Raw genomic sequence first — 16,002 nt, forward strand, 5'->3', positions numbered from 1 at the left:
GATAATTATAATATCTTAAATAAATCTTAATTATCTTAATCACCCATTCTACCATATTCCATTAGTTGGCTTAGAAGAGTATGAACAATAACTCACCTAATCTCCACCTGATGACTTCACTGGCTGTGCTAGACATGCATGACTGCTTTAGAATGATGATGACAACAGATTCTATTTATGTAGCTGAAATTGCATAGATTGGTATCATATGTAAGTACGATGATTAAGAGAGGTAGATCCCGAAAGATAGAACAAATTTTTTGTAGCATACACAATGCATTGCCGTGAATAAACTTTGTTTTATGTATCGCATATATATATGTGACTACTTTTTATGTTAGTTTAATTTTTTTTTTGGATTTTTTACGATATGGGCAAAAATTGTGAGCATTATAGTTATCAACGTATTCAATGAATATATGATCATTTTTAAATATTTTTTACAACTAATTAATTTTTTGACCAGTTTTTTACAATTAATTAAGCAACATAAGATTCATTCTTCGAAAAAACATAATTCATATGTTAATATCACGAATTAAAATTAAATGCGAGAAACATAAATGCCAAGCTGAGAAATTCTTAGGTGCATTATGCACCCAACCCTTGCCACTTAATTATGCTTTTTCCAATAAAATTACACTAATTAAGTCACATTATTTTAATTTAATCAACCTCATAATTTATAATATTTCAGTGTTTATATATTTTTAAGAAAAAACTATTAAGGGGGACAATTTGAGAAGGATCCTGGTTCCTTAAAATATTATAAATTAAGGGGTTGTCACATAAAATTAAAACAATGCAACTTAGTATATTTTTATTGGAGAAAGCATAAGTGATATGGTGTACTAGGTGCAGGTAAGAATATATTTCTCTATCATGTAAGTGCTGGTTTTTATTGAATTTTTGTGAGGTATCAGTAACATGTTGGGTCTAGTAGAAGGATTCAATATCTCATAAAATGATAAATCAATATTTAAATTTTTGTTAAGAGAGGTATTTATATTTATTACCTAATCATGCTTAGAATAATAAAAAAAAGTTGTTAAATTTCATGCTTTGCTTGGTCGGTGCATTGATGAGGTGGCAATTTAAATCAACCTAAGAATAAATAAAAATATAAATTTATAACAAATTACTTTGTCCGTTTAATTTTAGAAGACATTTTTAATAACTTTCATTTTCAAGAAAACAGTAGTTAATATCATTAATAACTACTTACTCATCCTATATATACCTTTATTTAATAGGATAATTTAGTCACAAATAAAGATGAAAATTTAATTAATTTCATATATTCATTAAAAACATCTTTTGAAAATATCTTGTTGATTACTCTTAAAAAAACATTAAAATTCCTTATATTTTTAAATATGAAATTCAAAGGATAAAAAATGTCTTATAATTTTAAATAAAGAAAGAAAATTCACAACTTCCAAATAGTACGACTCAAGTTTCAAGTAATAAATAAAATGTCTGCTTATAAAAATATAAAATTTATAACAATTCTACTCATTTTCTAGACTATACCTAACACAAGCAACCCTAATTTGCTTTAAGAAGAATGATAGCCAGATTTAAAAAAATTAAAACAATTATATCCTTGAATTTTTTTTAAAATTATAAATATTAATTCAAATAATTATAAATTTAAAAATTTTGATTATAAATAATATAGTTAAGTTTTAAATGTAACTTTCATTGTAGCTAAAATTTAGTAATTCTACGTTAGCTTTTGTTTCTATATTTTTTTTTCAAGCTTTGTAATGGCCATTTTATATAAAAAAAAATTGATATATGCAACTTATTATTTTATTTTTTTGAATCCTAACTTTGATTACCTTTGGAATTTAAGTACCGTTTTCCTTATAATTCAAGTACCCTGAATAAAATCTTTGCGCCAAAATATACATGAATTTCTTAATTCTTAATTTGTTCGATTGGATGAAGAAAAAGAAAAGGAAGAAATGCGCAGCCACACATTGTCCTTCAGATAAAGCTTCATTACACGTGGCAGAAACCCAATGGAGCAATCTTTTGATCTAGATAAGGAATCAGATTATGGCCATTCTACTAAGCCCAATTTCAACAATCTCTTTTGTATCTCTCTCCCCTTCAAACTGTGACACATTTTTCGCAGAAGAAGAACCATCACACTACTTCACCAGCAGAGCAATATGGCTTCCATGACCATGGCTGCTTCATTCCTGGGCGGTGCAATGACCAAAAACCCCTCGTCGTCGTCTTCAAGCCCAGCTCGCAGGAGCCTGATTGTGGCTAAAGCCACGGAGGGCAAAAGTGTCAATGTCAAAGCCATGGAGAGCAGCAGGAAGGAAGAAGGAGGGAACAATGGAAGGAGGGATCTGGTGTTTGCTGGTGCAGCTGTGGCTGCGTGCTCCATCGCCAAGATTGCTTTTGCTGAAGATGAGCCCAAGCGAGGAACCCCAGAAGCCAAGAAGAAATATAACGTTATTTGTGTCACCATGCCCACTGCTCGTATATGTCGCAATTGAATATGAATTAAGAGTTCAAGTCATCATTTGACTTTCTTTTTTTCATTCCTTTCTCTCAATCACTGTCATTTCTATGAGCTTCATGCACAATGTTGTTATGAATATGTAACTCTCTCTCTCTCTCTCTCTCTCTCTCTCTCTCTCTCTCTCTCTCTCTCTCTGCGCGCATAATTATGCTCTTTCTTATATCACTTCTCTGCAAGATGTCATTAGAAGATCAAGTTTATCATCATTAATTCCATAAATACATATATGCATATCACTCCAGGTCTCTATACTTTGACCAGGTGATGTTTGTAGTCCCTTTATTTTCATGGTTTTACTTCTGCATCACTTTTGATTTTGCTTGTTTAGTCCTCTTACTTATTTTAAAAAATATTTAGAAGATCTATGACCTGGCTACTGGCTAGTGTTAATTTTGAATGTCCTTTTTTTTTTCCAAGTGAAAAAGGAAGCTGTATTCAAATAAGGTCTATATACAATACAAGGGCCTAACTAACTCAACCTTTCAGCATGCAACCTCTTATTCAGAGAGGTAGTACCAGTAGATGATCAAAGATGTTAAGATTCCTAGTAGTTTGGTATCTAAGTGGAACAAGCTTAGATAGTTGAACATGAGAGGAAAATAACAGTAACTGAACAAAATATATAAGTTTGGTTTCTTCAATGATGTTATTGATGTTCTTCAACGTTTGTCCCAAGTTAAAATTTTGTAGCAGAGTACTCTTTGTGCACATTTGCGGTTTGCAGCCCCTTGTCTAAACATAAGGTAAGCCTTGGAGGTAAGTAGTCTACTTATAGAACATTAATAATTAATTTATGATTTTTAAAAAATGTTAGTTGAAAGTTAAATTTCTTTAAAAAAATTTATATCTTTTTAATTATACTCTTACTAAATGTCGTATATAAGTGTCTTTGACAATGACAATTAAAATTCTAGTGCATTATTTTTTCAAAAAAAATAATAAATGAAGTAAAGGTGTAATTAAAAAATTAATTATAAAATTTATTCCATACTCTATAAATTAAACTAAACAAAACTTTTAAAAAATATCCTATATTATGGCCGAGAGGCGAAGCCAAGTTATAGTGACTAGTGAGCTCAATTTGGGGAAAATTACCAATAGAGTATATAAATTTTGTAACTTTACACCCTTTATTTTTGATATTTTGCATCCCACTAAATAAAAAAAATATCTAGGTTCAAAAACTTATTAAAAATATAATATTTTAATAATATATATAAGATACAAAGAATTTATTTACATAAAAAATCATATCAACATATTCATTATAATTTTTAAAAATAAAAATGATGATAATTCTTTTTATGTTTAACAATTTTGGTCCTATTGTAATTATTATTTTTAATTATTAAATTATCATTTTTAAAAAATATATTAATTTTTTTAATTAAATTATCCTGCATCCCTGTCTCCACAAATCTATTGACCAGCATCCTTCAATAATAAACCTGATTCATGTGACCCTCCCTTGACAAACAAATGAACCTGCTCCATCTCTGCTTCAATATTATTACTAGTTTGGTAATGAGACATCTGGAGCATGTTATAATCGTGCCTTTTGCCTTGAAAATTAAATACTTGGAATGGTATTAGAGCTCCCTTCATTTTCATTTGCTGTCAAACACAATAATCTTGCATATGTCTACCTGGAATTCCCAACAGAAGTAGCCAAATACACAACTCCAAGGTAAAGTGCTGGTAAGGGCACTCTATGCTTCTGTTTTAAGGTTCAATTGTAGCCATTCCATGGTGTAATTAAGAAGGTGGAGGAAGAAACATGCCTGCCGCACCAGATGGTTTCACTACGAGGGAACCAGTGACAGATCTAGGTTGGGTTATAGTTGGCCAAATGCCTCCATTCAACTTGAAAAAACTTACAAGTATGCATTGTAACTTTTGAAAATCTACACTTGCTGCTTCAATAATTTTGAACTTGCTTAACTGGGAAAAATTTACAAGTGTGTATGGTAACCTTTGAAAATCTACACCTACTACTTCAATAATTTTGAAGCTGAAAATAAAGAATATTTGAATTCTAAAAAAATTTAAGCCTTTTTGATATTTCGTTTAAGTCTAGTATGTTTTAAGCTCTTAACCTGTTGAATTTAAATTTATATTATTATTTTTTTGTGACAGGCAAAAGAAGAAAAAGAAAGAAAGTCACAAAGAAAAAAATAACAGACAAGTGTTTCACAAAGTCAAAAGAAAAACAGTAAATGAAGAAAAGGAAAAGAAAAGGAAGACAGTGTCGAAAGAAAAGCAATCCAACCACAGTTAAGAAAAGTAATCGACGTTAAAGGCACTTTAATCAGAGTTATTCTAAACTCTATACAATCAAAAGACTCATTCTTGTATAAACATCGCTTAGACACCCTCCTTATTTCTTTGTAAACTTATATTTTCTCTAACCCTTCCACTTATAATTTTCTTTTCTTCAACCTTGCTTTGTAAATTCCCTGTAAAGTCATATATTATTCATGTTCTATTTTAGTCTTTATAATTTAAATTTATATTATTATTTTTTGGTAATATAAATTTATATTATTTTAATCTTAATTGTTATTATTTTATATTTTAAGCCCCCAAGTCCTGTGTCTACCAGTGGCAAGAACAGAGTTGTGGTAGAATTCGATCCTTTCTGCACAACAAATGCACAAATAAGGAGGAAGAGAGAAAGAGAGAGAAATGAGAGAGTTTTTCAAGATATGCAGAGAGCACTTTAAAACCAGCATCCATACTCTGCCTTTAACCCATGCATGCTCCCACTTCTCTAAATGTGCATTGACAGATATAAAATCTGTTTCCTCCCATTTTCAAACAAAAATAAAACTGCACACAGTGGCCAAGATCATTTTTATATTCTGATAATACCTCATTAAATAACTAGGCTAGGGCTTGGGCTTAATTCACCAAGTGTGGATCACCCAATACATGGTATCTCTTTTATTGCAATCTTCCGAAATTTCTTCCTTAATCAACATTTTCCACTTGATCTCTACCTTTGTGCAGTAACTAAACAAGTGTAATGTGCTCTCCACCTCCTGGCATAGTGGATCCTCAGCTAGTCCACGCTCTTATCTCAGAAGTCCAGCATGTACAGCCTCATTAGCGATCAGAAATAAAAACATTTTCATTTTTTTTTCTGGTGCTTGATGCTTCCAGATATCTCTCCAAACATGGTTGATGTCATTGTTCTGAGCACCTGCACGCACAAAAAGAATAAGCAGGTTTAACATTAAAATAACCATCACTTGATTGTTTCCATGTGAATCTCACTTGCTCCTCTCACTCTGCAAGGGAATATTGTGCCAATAATAATAGAGTTCATCACATCATCACAGCTATACTTCTCTCAGCATTTGTTGGGTTATCCAACGTCAGTGGATTGGCCTAATATATATGCCTATGGGGTTTTACCGTGAATATGAAAGAGTATGCGTTTCTAAGTATAATATGTTTGGGCTTTTGCACGCAAATATTCTTATTGTTCAATTTGTTAAATTCTGACCCTGAAGATCTTTTATATATCCCAAGTCCACTGTATAATTTTCTGCCAGGAAGGTAGATGGACTTTTCTGCTATCCTTTGTACTCCTCCACTCAATACTTTTACATCTTTTCAATCTCATTTATAATTTCTTGGGAACTAGCATGGTTTGCATGTAACAGTTGGGGATTGCAGAAATTACAGTCTTTAATTAACCAAGGTGGGTCTACCAGCTAAAGTGAGATTATGTTACTTAATCTATTTGCGACAAATTAATTTATTATGTTACTCAACCAATACTGGTTTAAGAAAACTTAACCAGAAACTATTAGATTGCATAATTATCTCCTTTTTTCTATTTCCTCTCACATTTACACAGTATGTAGTGAGCATTTGAGATATACCAGAGTGTGAAGCGTGCAATAAATGTGCAGCAAAGGAGGAAGATTTCAAATTTTCAATCCCTTCATGATAATATTTCTACTTTTTATTGGTATTACTCCTAAATGCCTGTTAATTATTTAGGGTCAAGGCTATTTTTCCCTGTTTTATATAGGGTTGATTCGCCAAGAGACAGTAAATGATGACAGCGACCGGTGAGGGAACTCCTCTCTGATGTAATCTCTTTTGTTTTGTATGTTCCTTTGTAATCACACACACATATATTATATAGGTCTGAACTTGAGAATTACCAGAAAAATAAGTAAAAGGATTTTCAAGCTCAAGCTGAAAAGCCCTATAAAATAAGAGCTGAACTTGGATTAGCTTAAAAGCCTTATTTATTTATTTTTATATTCTTATTTTTTATCCAAAAAAAAAAGTGTACTCAATCTCAACCTCAAACAATAACTACCTAAATGTTGAATTATTAAAAGACTAATCAAGAAGTTAAATATTTTGTTTTAAATTTTCTTTTCCACTTTTCTCTTTACCTCACTTCTCTCCTACCAAGCATAGCATAAGTCTGAAGCCACTCTCCTTTTTTTTTTTTTTTGCTTTTGATTCAAATCCATGGTTTTCTTCACCACTTTCTTGCAAAATTGAAATTTAAAAATTTTAAAAAATACTTATACATCAATCATATTATAACAACAGACTTTTAAAAAAAAATTAATTTGTAAACTTTAATTTGTAAGGACTCGGAGTTTCCAAACACTAATATAAACACACTTACATTTGTGTTGAAAAACTGGGGCTTGATGAATAAAAGCTGGGCCTCCAAGTAACCATAACATTTTTGGGTCCAAACATTAAAAAAAAAAAACAGAAACAAGAAGAAACGGTCACATCTTGTTTGTATAATTTCATAAAATCATAGAAGTTTATACATAATATGTGTGGTTGTGTATTAAATTATTTAATTTAATTGCCATCTTCCTTCAAATCGGATAGAATAGTACAAGCAGCCACGTAGTACATCTTTGACGAAGAATATATAAAAGATCAGGAAGAGACTCTGTGCATGAGACAAGAAAGTTCTTTTGCCCATAAACATTAAAAATATTAACTCTTATATTTATTTTTTGTTTGTTCATGGAGTAAAAGTTAATTAATTAAACAGTTAATAATAAAGCATTGACTTGACTCCAACGCCACCATCCCAAATATGCCCATAGACAACAAGGCTAACTCACTGACACATAAATTTGTTTAAGTTGAAAAGTTGCATTAAAAAAATTTGAATTTGAATTTCCTGGATGTTATATTTGAGTCTTTATTTTTTTAAAAGAAATTAACTTAACTAATGCAATTTGGCATCTCAACACTGGCTGAGATACGCACAATGTAAAAGAAAAAATATATATTAATTTGCAACGGTAAGTTGTATGAAAGTGTGCCACGAATCACTAATTTAAACACATGTTGTTCTCGCCAAATAAAAAATAATTTTAACTTTGATTTTGATTTTAATTATAATAAACATACTAGTACTTGTTTACAGTTTCATTTTTCCCCCTCACATGACAGCACTAATTTTTTATTGATTATTATTGACAAAAATCTTATTCTTTAATTTTTTATATTAACCACAGTTAAATTAATCAATTTTGAATTCGTATTTTTAAATTCATTTTTGGAATAATATATAACAAACAAAGAAGCTAATTTAATTTTATTCGTCTATCTATTGAAAAATTATTGGCCCTCGCAGCTGAATGACTAGTATAACAATTAAGGCAATAACTACTTTATTTCAATTAATAGCCAAAAAAAAAATGCTTAGCTAGTGACAATTATTTTTCTCAAATTTATTTTTATCAGTTTTCAAGTTTGTTGATCTTTGAAGTTGAATGACTATAATAATTAAGGGTTTAAACGATCAAGTTAGAAAAATATAACAAAATTTTGTACTTTTTCTTATTCAATTACCCGGTATCTTAAAAGATCTACAAATATTACCACCATCTGTCAAAATTAATTTAAATTTTTATTGCGTGAAATTATCATTACTAATGATGACCTTACAAATATCACAAGAATGCCTTAAACATTTTTTTTTTAACGCAGTTGCTTATTTTAAGATTGGAAATTAAAATCCTATAATTAGCTGATTTGACTCTCTCAATTTAGCTAATCAAGCATCACTTTGTACAAAACCTATTACTTTTTTTTTTGTTAAATTAAAGGGATAAATATTAATCATTTGAAATTATAAATAAAATTGAATTGACGACCCCTTACTTACTGAAAAGTTTAAATATTATTATACTATTAACACAAAACCAATTGCTCTATTACGTGTTGGAGAGAAAGATTGGGAAAGACATGTTATGAGAAATTAAGAAGCACTCCCTCCAGTTTTATTTATGAAATAAAAAAAAATTAATCATATATATAAGTTACGTTATTAAATTTTTATTATAAATTTTTTTATCCTTCCATTAAATAATAGAAAAAAAATATATTATTTAAGTGTATATATTTAATAAAAATAAAATTAAAAATTTATTATATTTTAAGATAGAATTAATAAATTTTAATTTTTTTTAATATTAATAAAACATATGAGAAGTTATTTACAATATAATCAGAGGAGTAATAATCACAATTTACAAGGAGCTTTCATTTTGGGAAGCCCAAGAAGAGAATCTCACTCATACTCACACCATTTTTGGTTGTACTAATTACTGACATTGCTTTTTCTGAATCTCACTGATATAACCGTTTATTGCTCCATTTTAAGTATAAATAAATATTATGCATGTACTCTTTTTGCTACAGTATTTGCATGTACTTTAATTTATCATACAATGATTATGTCGATGTATTTTTTTTTTTTACAATATATCTAAATTTCTGGTCCACTTTACTTATGCCAATTAATTTCCAAAGAGAGAACAAAGTTTCAAAAAATGAATTAATAATAATTAATTTTTTAAAAATATTTTTATAAAATAAATTATAAATATCAATTTAAACATTTATAAACAAACGGATTGCAAATTAATTGTTACTTCTTTTATTTAAAATATAAGGTATTTTTAATAGAATCTTACTCTTTAATAAAGTAGTTAACTACTTTTCAACTAACACTTTCTTTTCATATTTATCTCTATTAAATTTCAAACATGCCCTATATAACAAATCTAAAAAGTAATGTCCTATTATCTTTTCTCTCTCATACAGGATAATTTTGAAAATACCTTTCAAATATTACCTAAAAAGACGCACAATGACTTATAAATGGGACCAAATGGACCTTCTAAAATGAGACTTATAAATGGGACCGAAGGGAGTACCCTATAATAAATATAAAGTTATTATCAATAGAGATACTTTTAAAAAAAATATAATGACTATACTTTAAAAGACTACAAATACATTATATTTTTTAATATTTAACTCCTCAAAAAATACTTTACATTTTTAAACAGAAGGAGTATATTTATAATTTAAATATCTTATTTACAATTAAAACTTTTAAATTTATAACAGTTTCAATCCACATTTAAAGATAATTTTTTTAAAAAAATTATCAAGAACCTAATCGTAAGTCACTTTTTATAAGTCATATTGTAAAAAAAAATTAATAATCCTTTTTATAAGTTACTTTATTTAAAGAGATAGATTATTAATTACTTTCTTTCAATTTTACCATTTCACAATTTTTTATAAATAGAGTAAAACATTAGAGATTAAAGATAAAATGTTTTTAAAAATGATGCATTTAATAATGGTGAACTAGAAAATTTTTTAAAACAATAACAACAACTTAACAATTCCTACTTAATTGTGATGAGATGATTATAAGTAACTTATATAATATATAAAATGGGGAGCGTACAGGATAAAATAATCAACTCTACGGTTATGAAGGAATGATATTTAATATCATTAAATTCATATAACCCATTTGGCTTTTTAATTTTTCCCTTCACTAAAATTAATGATTACAATAAAATATGTCTAAGAATTATAATTTAGTGCAATTAAGGAGGTATAATATTGAGAAAAAATATTACTCCTTCTATTAAAAAAGATAAGGTATTTTTAACTGAATATCACCCCAATAAAATAATTATCTACTTTTAAACTAACTATATCTTTTTATATTTACTTTTATCAAACACCCTATAATAAATATAAAATCACTATCAATAGAGGCACTTTAAAAAAATGATTATTACATCTCGAAAGATTAAAAATGTTTTATAATTTTAAACATTCAATTCTTCAAAAAATGCCTTATATTTTTTAAAAGAGGGAGTATCAATTATGAAATTGAATAATATAAAAAAATTTTATCATTTTATACAGTAGAAAAACACAATTCAGTGTTATTTTTTATACCCAAAAAACAATTCAGGTTATTGACTATTTGGTGGTGAAAGATTTGAATCATTCATGAGAAATCTTAAATTTTAATTTTCTGTACTTTGATGAGAAAAATTAATGAGCAATAAGAATGAGGAAAAGAATTCAAAAGCAAACAAACACCTTTAACGGCACGGACCTTTATAAATGTATAATAAAATAATTTAATCACGATGTCTTTAATGAGTGAATAAGAACAAGAATTAGAAAGATGTGAGAAGTGAGAAGAATGACAGATTATCTTGGTACGTGTGATTCCCCAAAAACATGCGCTGACAAATATTGTTTTTAATTTACCAAAATCAACTTTAAAATCTTTAATTAATTAATGCCCGTTGGATGAACAAAGTCTGCAAAAAATTTGAATTCACCGAATAGGCCGTTGAGAGAGAAGCCAGTTTATTGAGTGCAAATGGCAAGTGCTTTTCCCCCCATATTATATGACAATTACTCTTGTTGTTCTATTCAAAAAAATTTCTAATATATTTTATTAAAATCAAGATAAAAATTTATTCTAAGATAATTTTTTTAAATTATTAACTCTATTTAAAAAATCAAAATTAAATAATTTTTTTAATTTTATTATATATATATATATATATATAATAATGTACTCTCTATCTTATAAATAAGATAAAAAATTATTCTATCTGTACATTTTAAATAGGACCAATGAGAATAAGTCTAAAAAAATTAAATCAATTATAGTAATTAGGTTTTTGATATTTTTTTAAAAATAATGACTTGAATATATTGATTCGGATAATTACAAGTTCATGGGTTTTAATTACATATAAAATATTTAAGTTCAAATATAATTCTTACAATGTAATTAGGACTCTTATTTAAAACTGTCAAATTAAATATTTACAATTTATTTTTTATAATTTTTTCTGAGATTTGTGGGACCTAAATGTTATTATTATTATTATTTGGGTATACGTTAGAACCATGCTTATTTAAGAGACTGACGAAAATTTGGCCAGTATTTTGAAGCAATAAAAAATAAAAAATTCGATTGTTTCCTTAAGCGGAAAGTCAGGACTTCCAGTGTAGTTACTGTCCATGAAATTCTGACCACTTGTGATGGAAAATTCTAAATTTAAACGAGACACTGCTAGATTAAATTTTGTTGCTCCCACTCATGGATTTATTATCATTATCATTATCATTATCTCAGAACTAAAATACAGTATATTGATAACTAATTCATAGTTTATAAAAAATATTACTTAAAATCTTAATTTCTTAAAAAAAATTTTACATGTTTTCTATTTTACCCTCATTAAATACTCTATATAAGTATTTTGATAATGATTATTATAATTTTGATATATCATTTTTTTTCAAAAAGGGTAATAACTGAAGTAAGGAAAAAGTTAAAAAAAATTATAAAAGTTATCCAATATTCTATATTTTGGATCAAGAAAGGTTTTTAGAAGATGTCATATATTGTGGTCAAGAAGGAGTAATTATGTATACAGGTACTCCTTCCAGTTCTATTTATAGGGTAGAAGAATAATATTTTTTTTCATATTTATAAGTCATATTATTAAATATTAAAAAAAATATGTTAAAAAGATAGCAAATATCTTATAGAGATAAAATTAAGAACTTATTAAATTTTGATATATAGATAATAAATAACATGAAAATGGAATTGGCCTTTCTTCTCTACAATAGAGGAACCACGGCATATTTGAATTGTTAAATTAGATTTAATAATTTTTAAAAGTATAATTTTAATTTAAATAGTTTATATTTGCAACCGAAAAGTAGGGAAAGGAAAACGTAGTGGAGAAACTCATCCATTTGAAGACATCTAAATAAATAAAACTAGAGAAGTAGTAATATGCAAGCATATCGTTCATATGTAATTTGGCTATGCTGACTCAGCTTAGTAAAACCGACAAAAACTTTTATTTTATTCATTAAATAAGTATCGGTCTTAAATGTAGGATTCTTTTAAGCAATTTGTTTTAGTCATTATAATTTATATAAAAAAATTATCTACTTTGTCTCCTACATAAATATTTTTTCACTAAAATACCTCTGGTTAATATCTAATCTTTTTGACTAAAAATATCACTCCCCCATTCTAAATATAGGTCTCTTTTAAATATTTATGCTTTGGTTATGTAATTTAAATAAGGAACCTTAACATTTAATATAACCAATTTTCTTAGCCCATACAATTAGTTAAAAAGGTTATATATCTAAAAATAAAAGGAATAAGAATTTATACACTTGGCTTTATATATTTAAAGGACTTATTTTCAATTAGGGCTCGAGTAGATATTTGCCTTTAAAGTTTTTCCACAAGAACAATTGCTATCATAAAGTATTTAAAAAAACAATGTCACCCCAATATCCACGTTTTTAAAAAATGGTACAAATTTGCTTTGTTATTACTTTGACAGTTAACATTAGTTTTTTGACCATCAATCTTAAATTTGGCACTCACATCACTTGCCACTTTTTCTTCTTCTTCTTCTTCATCCACCTTACACCATACATGTTGGTTAGTTTACCAAACTACTACCCCTCCTTTCCTCTTTGCATTTTCAAATACTCTCCCCTAATTGTAGGTAAACCTGTCAATTAAGACTGAGCCTCTATTTTAAAAAAAATAGTAATTCAGGCTTAAAAAAGAGCCAACCCTTTTAAGCCTAAAAATAAAAGGGCTAGCCCTTTTAAACCCTTTTATTTTTTAAAAAAATTATAATATAAAAAAAATAGAAAATTAAATATAAAACTAAAGGAAATAAATAAATTAGACTCATTCGTCCCTCCTTCATTCATTCATTAAGATTTAGCTAATAGTATTAGCTAAGTTTAATTTTTATTGACATTTATTTTAATATTGTTATTTGATATTAGACTTGAATATTTAATTTTTTTTATTTATTGTGATGTAAATTGATTTAAATTTATTTTCTTAAACTTAATTTTATGTATAATAACTTTTTTTAGGATTATAAATATATTTTTTAAAATTTTAAAATTGAAAAAAAATAAAAAAGGGGTCGAGGCCTTGAAGGCTGGCTCTTCAACCTTAAAAGCTAGGGCCAGGCCTTGTAAAAAAAAAAACTTGAAGTATGATCGGGCTTATCAAGGCTAGCCCATTTAGGTCCTGACCCTCTAAGGATCGACCCTTTAAGGTCAGGCTGATCCTAATCGACGGCTTTAATTATAGGCATCCTAATTGACCTTTGAAGAGTGAGAAGCTCATTGCATCATCTATATGCAACCAAACATGCACACTCATAGACCTCCTCCATTCTCATGCTGTCGTGCAATACAACCTTAGCAAATTCATTACCATTTATTCAAAAGCGCTTTTAAAAGCACATGCAAATATCATATAATAGTGACTTCTGATTGTTGTTCAAGATATATTGAGTTGATTGTGAATGTCACTGACTAGGAAATCTATGCAAGGATTAGGGTTCGATCATGGGATCCTCTACCTAGGTTTCAATTCTAGGAAGCTGCTGCAATTTGAAGGAAAAAAGGGACAAAATAGATACATTGATGAGTTCTTGATTATTGTTTCAATTTTGACTTCTTGATTCAAGTTTCAATTTTGATTTTTTTTTTTGTTTGCTGAGGTGTGTTTCTAAGCATTACGATGATGCATTTAAGGGGTAGTTTTCTATATTCATGTTGGCTTGCTCAATAGCTCACCCTCGAACCCATAGTAGCAACTCTTTCTCCCTTTTTTGCCGGCTGATTTTTGTTTTTTGTTTTGCTTGATTTCTCCTTTGGGTTTCTTTTGAAATCCAGGTTGTTCTTTTAAACCTAAATCACTCTTTTGATTTTTGGTTTGATTTTTGCTTTGATTTCTATCCCTTGATTATCATTGCTGCTAGCTGGTAGATGTTTTATTTTTTGGCTTTGAAGTTGATTAAAATTCTTGGTATTGGAAAAGGATGATAAGGAAGGAAGGAGAAAATGAATATGTGGCCATGATTAAAAAAACAAAAAGATTTTACTTTCAATTGTAGAATCCCGTACGGCTTGCTAGCAAGCATTTAGCATTCACAAAATCAAAATAAATAATCAACATGGTCAAATCATCAACTCGGAGCAATTTTATATTATTTTTAAAATTATTAGGGGTGATATTATACCTTTAAATACTTTAGGATGTCAATTATGCAAAAAACTTTGAAGATAGATTTGTACTTTAACGCTTCTAATTGAATCAAGATATGTGGATACTTTCTTTTAAAATATAAGGCCACAGTAAAAATTGTATAAAAAAACAGTTTAGTTCATGTCAATATATAAAAGGTTGTTACAGCCAAGTGGTGGGATATCAAAAGTTTGGACATATATATTATAGGTAGAGGCCTGGTGAGTTAGTTAATCAAAGGCGACCGTCCAATATCTCACAACAAGTTATTTGATTTTATTGATAGGTTTTAGTGAGTAGATAATTAACAAAGAACTTGTTATACATGAGTGAGAGTTCTTCAATAAAGTCAGAGTATACTGTGACTTTGCTGAACTTTCCATTCCAACATATGTTAAGGCCTTTAAGAATATTCATGAGTTCAACAGTTGTGCTAAGATATTTAAAGAAGCCCTTAATCTAATTTTATTAGTCATCTTAAATGAGTCCACAATAAGTAGCTGCACCATAGTCATTTACTAATCCATTAATGTCAATACTAACCCATCTTACTTTAGACGGCACCACCATTTTGCTTTCCATCTATTATTTTGAAGAGATAAACAATTGAATCTTGCTTGAAGATTGAAATCATTGAAAAGACATGTGAATCATTTATAAATTATTTATTCTAGATTTAAAATGCATTTTTATCCATCAATTATTTGCTTAAGAGCATGTGGTATCTTAATTATTTAAAAAAATATGACATCCTTTATATTTCGTGACAAAATAAGTTTATAAAAAACACTTTAGATATATGGATGGAGGAAGTAATTGCCTTTAAAATTATACACTCTTTTAATGTTTATCTTAATTTAATAATGTATAATAGGGTGTCTTTGTTAGAAAACCATATTAATTACACTATCTAATTAGGGTAGTTTTGGAAAAATTTAATTAATTATACTTCAAAAAAATCCAAAAAATTTTATATTTTCAGACATTTTATCTTAAAAAAATATCTTATATTTTGAATAGA

At 27.9% G+C, this 16,002-nt stretch overlaps 1 protein-coding gene across 1 annotated transcript; it reads left to right on the forward strand.

The window, feature by feature from the left end:
* The first annotated feature begins 2,098 nt into the window (after positions 1 to 2,098).
* On the forward strand, positions 2,099 to 2,625 carry LOC129303826 (photosystem II 5 kDa protein, chloroplastic). The gene has a single exon (XM_054943366.1). The coding sequence runs from the start codon at positions 2,181 to 2,183 to the stop codon at positions 2,514 to 2,516; it is 336 nt and encodes a 111-aa protein (XP_054799341.1). The 5' UTR covers positions 2,099 to 2,180; the 3' UTR covers positions 2,517 to 2,625.
* Positions 2,626 to 16,002: the final 13,377 nt, after the last annotated feature.

The sequence above is a fragment of the Prosopis cineraria genome, unplaced genomic scaffold (genome assembly GCF_029017545.1).
Source record: "Prosopis cineraria cultivar Desert tree isolate PC_DT_omini unplaced genomic scaffold, ASM2901754v1 PC2, whole genome shotgun sequence".
NCBI classification, from domain to species: Eukaryota; Viridiplantae; Streptophyta; class Magnoliopsida; order Fabales; family Fabaceae; genus Prosopis; species Prosopis cineraria.

Coding starts and splice junctions, on each gene's coding strand:
- LOC129303826 (XM_054943366.1), top strand. CDS start 2,181: ATGGCTTCCATGACCATGGCTGCTTCATTCCTGGGCGGTGCAATGACC.